The sequence below is a fragment of the Typopeltis vanoorti genome, chromosome 16, assembly GCF_054136105.1.
Source record: "Typopeltis vanoorti isolate ZY-2024b chromosome 16, IOZ_Tvanoo_1.0, whole genome shotgun sequence".
Classification (NCBI taxonomy): Eukaryota; Metazoa; Arthropoda; class Arachnida; order Uropygi; family Thelyphonidae; genus Typopeltis; species Typopeltis vanoorti.
The window spans coordinates 60,757,891-60,770,245 of record NC_143564.1 but is presented as its reverse complement, the minus strand read 5'-3'; the positions used below and the strand labels follow the sequence as shown (position 1 = coordinate 60,770,245).

Sequence of the window (12,355 nt, the reverse complement as noted above, 5' to 3'; positions counted from 1 at the left end):
ATACCTCGCACACAAAAAATGTTTCAACGTGTTCATGTCGAGGCGATAGTAACTCGCTCACCATGGTTAACAACACCATTATATACTGTAGATGCAAGAAGAGGAAAAAAAAAAGTTTTATTGTATCCCTGAATAGGGTACAGAGGCTTTTGCAGTCTGTGCAATATATTTCTCAAACTGTGCAATTAGTCTGGAATAAAAACGGCACTAACTAATGAATCACATGTCCCCTCTCACAGACGATGCTGTATGGACTCAGCAAAACCATGTTGCACCAGAAACACAGTATCTAACTAAAAACTGTCCAATTATATGAAGTGTTTGATTGCTTTTAAAATTCGATGTCATTATGACAGATCACAAAGGCCAACTTCAAATAAAATTCTACCACGAATTAAAAAATTCATATAATGCTTGTGTGCAGGGCCAGCGTTACCATTCAGGCAAACAAGAAACCGCCGAGGGTACAAAACTTGTAAAATTTCGCAAAATTTAAGGCAAGAAAAATTAAAAGTTTGATTTTCATATTATATTTTATATTACTAATAAAGCATGCAAAATAATTTATATTTAAAATTTCATTTTAAAAAATATCTAACTTGTGAAATAAGGGGCGCACTTATTTTGCCTAGGGCGCAAAATAACCTGCCACCGACAGTGATTGTACGAGTTTCCATGCCAGCTCAAACGCAAAATAAGCAGCAATAAAAATCAACCAAGGGTTGAAACTTTGTGTGAGTTGGCATAGAAACTCGTACAATCACTGTCGGTGGCAGGTTATTTTATATAATAGATCGGTTGCATGATCTATTGTTAACACCGCACCAATCATTGACGTCTTCATAGCTTCTCTTCTGTAAAAGAAAAATTTAACTTGTACGTACTGTAACAAAAAAGGTTGAAAACGTTGCACGTTTGATCACTAAAGCTGGCATACTCGTACAATACAGGCCTCGACAAATACGCTCGCTCATGGCGAGTAGCTGCAGACTGGACGAAACATTTTTTAAATAAAAATCTTGCTAAACAAATTTTATTTTGTTAGCAAAAAGCAGAAAAACACCAGAATGTAACAAAGATTCGTTCTAATAATAAATATGAAATTTAACAGATTACGTTTACCAAATAAATGTTCCTTTTATTGCTTTTCCTATTGTTTATTGGAATGGTTCACACATTTTATGTTCCCGATAAGTCACAATAGCAGTTTCAAGAAATGAAACTATTGACTTATCGGGACATTAAGAAATAACGGGGGATGGGAAAAGTTAATTACGTACATAATTACACACGAGCTACGATCGACACGATAACTACTTGTGAGCAATAATATAACATTAACTGTAACATGGTTTAATACTTGGTCAATTTCCCGCCCCCCTTCTGATGACTAGAAGGTTTAAAAAGAAACTTACGATTTATTGCACCAATCGTATCGTATCAATTAGTTATATATGGGTTGAGACAAACTTTTGAAATCTTTTACTAAATAAATAAAAAACCAGTTAATTATTCAGTTTATTTTCAAAAGGCAAAAACATTAACATTATAAAATATCAAGACATTTAGATTACATTAAATACATTTAATATTTTTATAATTACCACATTTTAGTACAAAAAGATTTTGAAAACAAAATATTTGGACATTAGTCTTGAATGAGATTTTACATTTCATGGTGTAAGAATCTGAAATACAGAGCCCACTTCAAAACTGTTTATTCAGGCATTGCCCATATTTACGGGATGGCGCAAATAGCAAGAATTAACTTCTTATTTAGCATAAAGTTAAATCCATATACACATCAATATCTTTTAATCAAAATTTTGATAGAAAAAACCAAAAAATTTCCTCCACATCAATAAGTAATGAAAATATAGATTTCACTGAAATTGGGAACAATTCATGAAGTCCAAGCCCGGCCATTATAATTAACAAATATATACACTCCTTGAATATTTCTGCACCGTCTAAAATACCCCTGGTATCAACTGATAACGAGAAATTTCACAATATTCTTTCCACGAGGTTCCATACCTCCTACGACATTTTGCTTCATCACGAAGACTCCGATGTACAAGAAGAATGGTTAGAAATGTAACATAGCTATAGGGAAGGAAACTACTAAAATGCGATGGGATACTCCACATGAATGCCAACAAGATTTCGAATATATAGTTCATGTGGCGACTAATAGCCCAGAATCCAGATGCCAATAAGACTGAAGTTTTCTTCTTTCCATCTTGATCTAAATAAGTGGCTCTGATCACCCGAGCAGGTTTTCCCCAAATCAAACACTTACCATCGGTCTGTCTTACCAGCTGACGTTGATAATCAACCCAGTAATTGAGGCCAATCATGGCTGTACCTATAGTAACTAAGGCCACAAACTCGACAACGGTGATTTTCGGAGCATTCTCCACCATGTAGAGGGAAGTCAAACCGTAGAAAATAGGTAAGAATGCAATGCATCCCCAACAGATGTAAAACCCTGAAAGAATAAAATAATGGCGTTTAAAACATTTGTGATTTAGTTTTCGAATCGAGCGTAGTTTTTAATCTACTTTCTAAATCAATAAAAGATGTTATTGTAAAAAGTCATTTTTTTTTTCCATGATATTATATAACTGGCTAAGATAATTTCCACAGAAGTCCAGTCCATTTTTGTTATGATCAGTTCAAATGAACTTGATTGGTTATCGCGTAGTGGTTACAGATCAGGACCGACGCATAGTATTTTTCTTTTGTGCAACTAATGTTCGGCGCCTTTCCAAAAAAAGTTTTTTTTTTTTTTTTTTTTTGAATAAAACGAAAAGGAACTACGGATTAGTCCTGCTTATACAAAATTTTAAGTTATATAAATTTTCAAAATAATATAAAATAGTAATATAAAGTTGAGATTTATTCAAATATTCTTTACATTAATTTTGCATTAATAAATAACTAAATTCATTTTGAAGATTCAACGAAAATAGATAAGATAATTTTACATGAATGTTTCGCATTGGACTCGAGAGTTCACCGATTATTTTGTATCGCTGACGCCGCCCTAACAGCCCGCTAATATAACAGGCTCGAATGTCGAGAAGAATGAGTTATCAGTAGTAAGCGGACTTTTAGGGCGGGACCACATGCATCCGATCCTATTAACATTAGGATACGGCCCTTACATGGAACTCAACAATTAATCATAAGTTGATTTATGATATCAAAAAAAATAACTATTTTAGGTATATTTTCGTATACCTAAAATAGGAATAAGTAATATTTTGTAAATTTTAATCAAAAATTAAAGTGATATAATCGGGTCCAGGATACAATTGCAGAATTTATTTGTTCGTTTCCGGGAAGATCTGAAGCGGCCCGAACGGAAGACTACGTACATTCATAATTACATGCACCATGCGTTGTTCGTTTAAACTCTTCTCATATTTTTTGAGATCTTTTAGGCGCCTGTGCGCCACCAGCCGGGCCTGCTACAGATAGTCAAGAAATGTAGGAAAACATTTCTCTAGGTGCTACCGAATAAACATTGCTTACTGTACGAAATAGTAATGCATGAAAACAGTATTGTAATTATCCTTAAGTTTAAGGATTAAAAATTTTGGTTAATTTTTTTCCTATAAATTATTTTTGGGCATACTTTGCCTGTGCCTCTGACGAGGACTTTCATTCTACTTCTTTCTACTTTTATGTTCCATGAAATTTCATCAAAACAGTTCAGTTCACGTGGCAGTTTTTCGAAAGACAAATCACTGAAGGGGGGGGGGGGAACCGCTAACTCCTTTTATTCCTCAAAAGGGAATAGAAAATTTTCAATGATTAAGGTCGTTCTTCTAAAGATCTAGCGTTCCTGGAAGGTACCACAAAAAATTTAATAAAATACATGAAACAGTACTAGTAAGTTTTGCAGTAGATAGTGTTGGCTTCTCTATAGATGTCATTTAATGACTCACTCCTCAAGAATAGGATTTGCGCTGTAATCTTTTCTTTTGGAGGCTGTCCTTTGGTGAGAATTAATTGAATTTGGAACACTTTTGAATACGTTTATTCAAAATTTGCACTAATGCAAGCCAAAGCATGGTATTGGCTAATGAAATTAGACGAACGTTTGGCTATTAAAATAGAACTGAAGCAAAGAGATATCCTTTCACCCATCCTATTGAACTCAGCTTTAGAAAAATGTATTCGAGAAACTAAAAAAGTAATAATGACCAGGTTAAAAAATGGAATATTTAAATTTATGTAAAAACAATCGGGGAGGGGTAATGACTAGTTTAGAGTTCAGTTCACCACGATAACCCGAAATTTACACATGCCACTTCGTAAGTCTTGGAATATTGATTACTAGAGATAATTAAATAATTAGTACAGAACTATAAGCTACGTGCCTTCAATAGCTCTTATCATTCATTACATTTATTATTATCTTCTAAGTTCTGCCAAGCAGAGTTAAAACAAAAAAGATGGAATCAGATTGTTTTATATGGAGCATAAACCTGGAACAAAACAGACCAAGATGCAAAAGCTTTGCAAGTAAAATCTTCAGAAAAGATTTTGGACCCATAAAAGAAACAGGCGAATGAACACAATAAAAAAAATTATTAATTCTATAGATTTCACTTCTACTTAATGAAGATAGTTTTCAGATGAGATGGATTGAACATATGGAAAGAATGGATGAGAGAATGATTATACAAGCTAAGTTGGAGCCTACAGGAGAAGCGACACGGAGGGAGACTGCCGCAAAATTGGAAGAATGGCATCTAATAAAGATTAGAGATCCGAATCCTAAGTTCGATCGGAAGATCTCAAGAGTGAAAGATGGCACTCGCAGCAAAGCACCTTAAATTCCGCAAACTAAGGAAAAAAGAAGCCTTTACATATTAAATAGCATAGCCGACAGGATTTTTAAAAATCTTATTTTGAATTAGTCAAGTTTCCGAAAATAATTTGCCATAGCTAATTTTATTAGCTAAAAACTTTAATACTTTTACAAATGCTTTTCATAACTTTAGTTGTGAAATCTTATGACGAGACGAGTTTTTTCCTGATACTGCAAATCATGATAAAAATCGTACGACATGATTTGAAGCAGCACTTGCTTGTTAAAGTCGGAACTTCAAGATAAAGCCCGTTATTTTCCAGACTTTGTAGCACGATAAAAAATGCTTTTATTAAGCAAAGAGATTATATTCTTTTATTTTTTCCTTTATATATTTTTAGTTTCATTTTATTTTTTTTATTGGTCAAGGAACATTTTTCGTGAAGGACTGAATCCCAAAATTTTCAAGAGTGTGTATTCTTATAGCTCAAAACTGACAGATTACGGCCCAGTACTAAAAAAAAAATAAATCTGTTAGTATGGTATGTCTCGTAGTAGTCATCATTCACGAGAATTCAGATTCTTTTAATTTTCTTATCCTGTTGATCTAGGGATCCCATTTTTTGGAAACAAAACACCGAGACCCAATAAATTTTGTAGAATTAAGAGAGAAATAAAATTTTATTCATTAACATTATGTATTTTAAAATAAATAAAATTAAATTTGAATTATTAATGTAGATAACAAATATTTATACATACGTCAAATAAATAGAATTCTAATAACACTTAAATCAAACATTAATAAGTATATGAAATATAAAGACATAGAATAAAGATATAAAACGAGAACTACAATGTAAACACAATAAAATATGAACACGAGCCTTATGCGTATTGTGTAGATGCATAATATCTGAAATTATATGAAAAATAAATTAATTTAAAAATAAAAGCAAATTTTTAATATATACCTCTTGTACATTCAGCTGGTCGTTGCCTGTCCCATTTTACTGCTATTATACTTGCAGAATCATTAAATATATTTGATTGAAGAATTGATTTTGCCCAAGAGTTGTCGATTCTTAGATACCATATTGAAAAACTCTGAACATGACATGTTTCTATAATGGGTTTTAACAAGCATGATAGATTTAACTGTCCAGTTGCGATTCCTTTCATTTGTCCATAACGAATTCATCAATGAAAAAAATTTCATTCAATAGAAGCATTTGATCCTGGTAAGGTCAAACAAAAACTTATAATCGAAACTATTTCACTATAAGTAATTTGTTCCTTTTTAAAATGATCAAAAATTTCTTTCCACCTATCCTCAAATTTACAAATGGCATTACTCCATTAATTTTATAATTAGTTGCGTACATTTTAACATGGCTGTACTGATTACCTCAGAAAACATTTCTGATTTTTTAAAAATCAGAAGATAAATGAAAGACTTATCACTGAAAAACGTATTCAGAATAGTTGGACATTTATCTTGAGGCAAGAAATAGGATACAAGCCCATCGTACATTTCAATAAAACGAATTAAACATGGCTGCAGTGAAAGCCATCACATTTTGCTGACTTAAAATAGTCTTGTATTCAGTTTCGACAAAATCACAAAAAGATTTCAAACTTCCGACTCTGACAGTGAAAGTGTTGGAAAACTTTACCCAAAATTGTTTGAATATCTATTGGTAAGATATCAGCAGCAGTTTGTACAGCATTATGTACAACGTGAGCTGCACAACCTACACTTATTAATTTTTTTTAATCTGTTTTGTAATTTAGTAAAAACATTAATTTTACCTTTCCTTTGTAATCCACCAAAATTGGTGTTGGTATTATCTGCTGAAATGCCTATCGTTTCATCAGTAATGTTATATTTTGGGGCAGGGCAGCATTTAAAATGTCATCACAAATTAGATCAGAAGTTTCTCCAGGAAGGCTAGAAAAATTCTAATTTCTGTTGAAATCCCTTTATCAAGTGAAATACCTCACATTGATAGGTACAATCTTAAGATCAATATGATTAGATGCATCTATGGATATGCAACAATATTTTACATTCCACAGATCTTCCAATATTTCACTTTACATGTAGTGATAAGACATTGGTAACAATAGCCTTGCACTTCGTTTGTGCACATGAAAATTTCTTCAAGAATTTTTTTTTTTTTTTTTTTTTTTTTTAAAATAGAGGACGTACAATCCATAGATTGTAAACTGTGGTTGTGTTTAACTGCATGAAGAACAAATGTAGCCTCTTGTGCAACCCACTCCATTTCTTGGCTACTACCTAACTTTTGATACCATATGACGTCATTTCATTGAAATGACACTCTTTTGGGCATTTTGTAACAAACGGTATAACTTTATTAATTTAAAAAATACAATATTCACAATTAATACGAGAATGCAAGAATACGAAATGAACAGTTCAAAACTAGGTTATATCACATACCCTGCAGTGATATAAAAACAATTTAGCTCCTGACGCGTGAAACTTAGTTCGCATAGCGTACGATATCCGACGGTCCGAAATGTTTCTCATTGGTTGAAAGAAAATGAACTATCGTGGCGCGTTAATATTCAAAAACATGTCGACCAATGAGAAACATTTCTGATCGTCGGATATCGTATGCTATGCGAACTAAGCTTGAGACAAAAGATTGCTAAAAATTTACGGCTGACCAGACGAACGAAATAGATGGCGTGGTTTCGATTAGTTAAACATACAGTTGGGCGATTGTCTCCCTCATTCTGACATTCTTTTCTCCAGCTGAATGAAATGCATGGAACTAAATCGTTTTCCCAAAATTTTAACATTCTGGTAATTCACCGAACTACAAAATAAATACGAGGTGGTATCAAAGTTTCGAGACCAGGTTTGTAACACGCCAACACAAGGCTGCACGCAGTCACAGGGAGCACCTACCTTCATAAGTCAGTGTGCCAAAAGACAGTCCTGTGTACATCGGGAGCTGTGCAACTGATGCTATTCTGACCACCTGCGTTACCACATCTGCGATTTCATCATGGACAGCAAGTTGAACAAAAGAGCAAACGTGAAATTCTGCATGAAACTGGGCAAATCTGCCACAGAGACGTTTGACATGATTCGGCAAGTTTACGGCGATGCTGCAATGAGTCGTTCGAGGTGTTTTGAGTGGCGCGCGTGCTTCAAGAGCAGAGGAATATCAATGGAAGACGATGAGAGATCAGGATGACCTTCATCGAGCTCAACCCTCAAATATGTAGAAACCATTCCGCAACTTGTGCATGAGGATCGTCTGAGAGAACACTCCACAACATTGCTGCCATTGTCGGTGTGTCATATGGAACAGTGCAGGTAATTCTCACATGTGATTTGAACATGCACCGTGTTGCTACCAAGTTCGTCCCCAGGCTGCTGACGCAGCAGCAGAAGGAACACCGCATCGAAGTCTGCCAAGAACTCCGTCAGCGTGCCATGGTTGACCTATCCTTCATGTCGAGGATCATTACCGGTGACGAAACCTGGGTGTACAGGTACGACCCTGAGATGAAGCAACAATCTTCACAATGGAAGAGCCCATCATCTCCACAACCGAAAAAGGCAAGGCAGGTCCGCAGCTCGACCGAGTGCATGCTCATCGTAGTTTGACATTTGCGGCATTGTGCATCGAGAATTCGTCCTCAGGGGCCAGACCGTAAATAGCGAGTTCTACTGGCAGATTTAAGCGTCTGAGGGAGGACATTCAGTGAATGTGACCAGATCTGTGGTGCGCGTAAAACTGGATGCTCCACGACGACCTGTCACCGAGCTCTCCTCACACGCGAGTTTCTCGCCATAAACAACATGATCTCACTTCTGCACCCACCCTACTCGCCAGATTTGGCTCCTGCAGACGTTGCCCTCTTCCCGAAGATGAAGATCCAGCTCAAAAGGTCACCGTTTTGACACCACTGCAGAGATCCAGCGCGAATCGCAGAAGGTGCTTGACATGCTTCGAAAAGAAGAAGACTTCCAGGACACATTCCAGAAGTGGAAAGAACACTGGGAGCACTGTATTGATATGCAAGTGGACTATTTTGAAGGTGATAGTGTGTAAACGTAGATAAATAAAATAATTTCTCATAAACAGCTAGTCTAGAAACTTTTTGATACCACCTTTTATGTCTCTGCTTTGTTTTGTAAACATACATTTTTAGAAGCACCCAAAAATATTACGACTTTTACTTATTCTTATAAAAATAAGATTTCTAATATTTTTATATTCTAAAAAATCCGGGACATATGGGATCCCTAAGTTAATCGGAATAAACTGGGTTTGCAGAAATTAAGGAACAAAAGGAAAAACCACGATAACTCGAACTATGAAATTTACGCGATTCGGTGAAGAGCAGCATGATATGAATGTGAAAGAACACTCAAAGTTTAATTCAGTAACAAATGGGTACAAGAAGACAATGTCAGAAATAAGGAATCAAAATGAGATTGTCGAAGTGCCCAATACGGAATGTGGTCGCCTCTCACAGTAACACATCGACATTCCATACCGTTTATGGTGGTCCAGGACCTGTTGGTAAAAACCATTGCTCCTGCAAAGGTCAGCTAAGTTACTCAAGGTTTTATGGAGATAAGCAGAGGAGAAATAATACTGCTACAGCATCACAGCCTCAATAAGATTAAGGTGGTCAGGAGACCTGGTTGGTCAGTTTATGCGTACGATATTCTTGAAAATATTTATCCACGAGCTCATCATTTCGATGAGCATCGTCGTCTTGTGGGATAAGTGTCTATCGCACTCACATACGGACAAACATAGGGACGATGTCCTGGACATCGTCCCTAAGTTGGAGCATTCATGGTTCGGCTACGAACCACATACCAACTTGAATGTTCACCCAACGATACTTGTTGAAACTAATCACACTACCTCCACCATTTATCCGTTTTAGTATTAGAGGGATGCTGCGTGATAAGTTTTATTTTATTTTTATTTTTTTAGAGAACCATATACATGCTATCATCCCATGTTATCAATGGGTGGACGCATCGACCTGCATGTGCTTCCTAGGGGAAACCATGAACACTGCAATTCAGATTATATCCTTGACTCTTATGTTCATTCGTATGCTGGTGCGATAGGGGAGGCATTTATCCTACAAGAATGTAATGCTTGTTCTCATCGAGCAAAGCTTGCGGGAAAATATCTTCAAGAGATTATCGTAAGTATGGACTGGTCAACCAGGTCATGTTATTCCTATTTAGCATATCTAGAATGCTTTAGGTAGATACTGCTGTTCATCTCCCTGTCCCCAAAATCTTGGAGAGACTAAGCACAGCTTTGCAGGAGCAATGCTTATTTACCTACTGAGCGCCTGGACACCATTACAAAATGTATGAAACATTGTGAGCTGTACCTTGAGGAATTTTGCCAATCATTTTGATCGTCTTCACGTACCCATTTGTTACTGAATTGAATAGTTACAATTTTTGTTGGTGTTCCTTTCACATGTTATTTCTTTCTTTTCACCGAATTGCATAAAACTTTTTGCATTTCTTCATGTAGAGTTCACATTTAGGTTTTTAGTGAAATTATTTGTACTTATCCTATTAATTTAATTTCCATCAAAGCGTTTCAGATATCGATTTAAGGAGGTTTTTTTTTTAAGCCTACTAAAGGCACAAACTTTTCAATCATACAAATTTTTGGTACCATACATCTGGATATGAATAAATTTTATTTAACATGTGAACATAGACTTTAAATCTTCAGTTTCACTTACCTGCTTTATCCAAAATAATATCCAAGCTGTTCATATATCCTTCTTCCCACCAGTAGAATTTGCAAATATAGATAGTTTGTAGTATTGCCGTAGCAGTCATTGCCCAGTTCCAACCAAATTTTTCTGTTTGAGCTTTCCAGCATATAAGTACTACTAACTGCCAACATAACATTCCAAAACGACAATTAGTCCACATTTTTAAGTCAAACTGACGACCTAAACGTGGATACAATTCAGTACCCCAATAAAAGTCAAATATAGGATTACCAGAAGATGTACTATCCCCCGGTGATGGTGCCAGTAATCTTTTAAGAAATAAGAATACACACACTATAACACCAAACACTACCAATGTTCCAGTAATAGTAACCATTTTTCTGTACACATACCACGCAGACATTTGACCTGGATAACAGAATAAAACACCAAACATCGTCATGGATAATATATAATACATAAATCCCGAGTCAGTGTATTCAGGACGGAATCCTGTTTTCGTTGGTGGTCCATGATACTTTTTTCCAGGAAGAAAAAAAATAGACATTGCTGCCCAAACAGCCACCGTAAGCACACATATCCATGACGTCAAATCTCCTGTTCCTGTTGTACTCCAAGCTTGCAACCAGAAGGAGTCGAAATTTTTGGAAACTTCGTTAAAGTTGCTTTTCTTTGCGACTACAAGAAAAGTGGTGCAGATAATAAAACATGGAGCAGAGAATATCAGAAACAAAGGAACGATGGTTTCTCTGATTACTATATCGTATAAGGTCTTTGACGAGTTTTCGTCGTCATTTGAGGATGCCATTTTCTCATTCCACTTTTACCTAGGGGAAAAAAAAAAGTAATCACATTTTATAATTACATGAATGTAGATAGAATGCTCAGGGAAGAAATCCGCCGATACTCTTTCAATTATGTTATGTATTGTTAACAATATTAACTAGTAAAAAATACAAAACATAACTGTCGCCAAAACGAGGTCATTTATCATCGCATTCTCTTGCATACGCCACCGAGATGTGTATTAAATGTACACTATATTTAACAAGATTTTAATAAACAAAGTAATTTGTTAAAGTATTTTATTCATGTTCATCCTCAGAATCATGAAGTTGGATACGAATACAAAAAGATGCGTCTAGATGGGAATCAGACCGATATGTTTCGAGGTAGTAGTATTTAACTGGAATGCATGTTCCTGAAGGGAGGAGGAGATTTTCCCTGTCGAGAAAAAATATATAAACAACTGCACATAGGCATTGTAACCTTAAATAATATTTACTCCAAAAGCGCTTCAATTGATGACAATACCGCCCAAGGAAAAGAAAGTTAATAACTGAAGAAAAATTATAATCACATATGTAGCACGATCCAAAAGGAATGTACACTATTTCGGAAGTTTATAGCAGTCTTCTTTGTGAACGAAGCTCTTCATATTAAGAATGAGTGATGTGGTATCAGTATAAAATATATCAATATAAAAAACATCAGTATAAAATGAAACATCCGTTTAGCTTGCAACTGTGAAACAACTTAATTATTGTCGAAGTGAGTTCACATTTGGGCAAACTAGGCGGTTGCCTAGTTTTCCCAAATGGTAGCGTCAAAAATTTCCATGCATCTTGGTGTTCCACAACTGAGAGTACGTAGAACGTTATATGAATAAAACGCCTATTTCTAACACATATCGTATGCTTACTACCTGAAACGGCAAATCATATTCAGAACAATGAATATTTTCGCTTGGACTTT

The 12,355-nt window shown here is 35.3% G+C and overlaps 1 protein-coding gene across 1 annotated transcript in view; it reads right to left on the bottom strand.

Annotated features, from left to right (window-relative positions):
- Positions 1-1,507: 1,507 nt before the first annotated feature.
- The window catches only part of LOC150098058 (uncharacterized), a 29,018-nt gene continuing 18,170 nt past the window's right edge, over positions 1,508-12,355 (bottom strand). Inside the window, exons 2-3 of the mRNA XM_090406213.1 lie at positions 10,604-11,427; positions 1,508-2,491 (exon numbers count right to left, since the gene is read on the bottom strand). Of these exons, the coding sequence (XP_090262339.1) occupies positions 1,971-2,491; positions 10,604-11,408 (1,326 nt within the window). The 5' untranslated portion in view covers positions 11,409-11,427 and the 3' untranslated portion in view covers positions 1,508-1,970. The remainder of the gene's footprint in view (positions 2,492-10,603; positions 11,428-12,355) is intronic.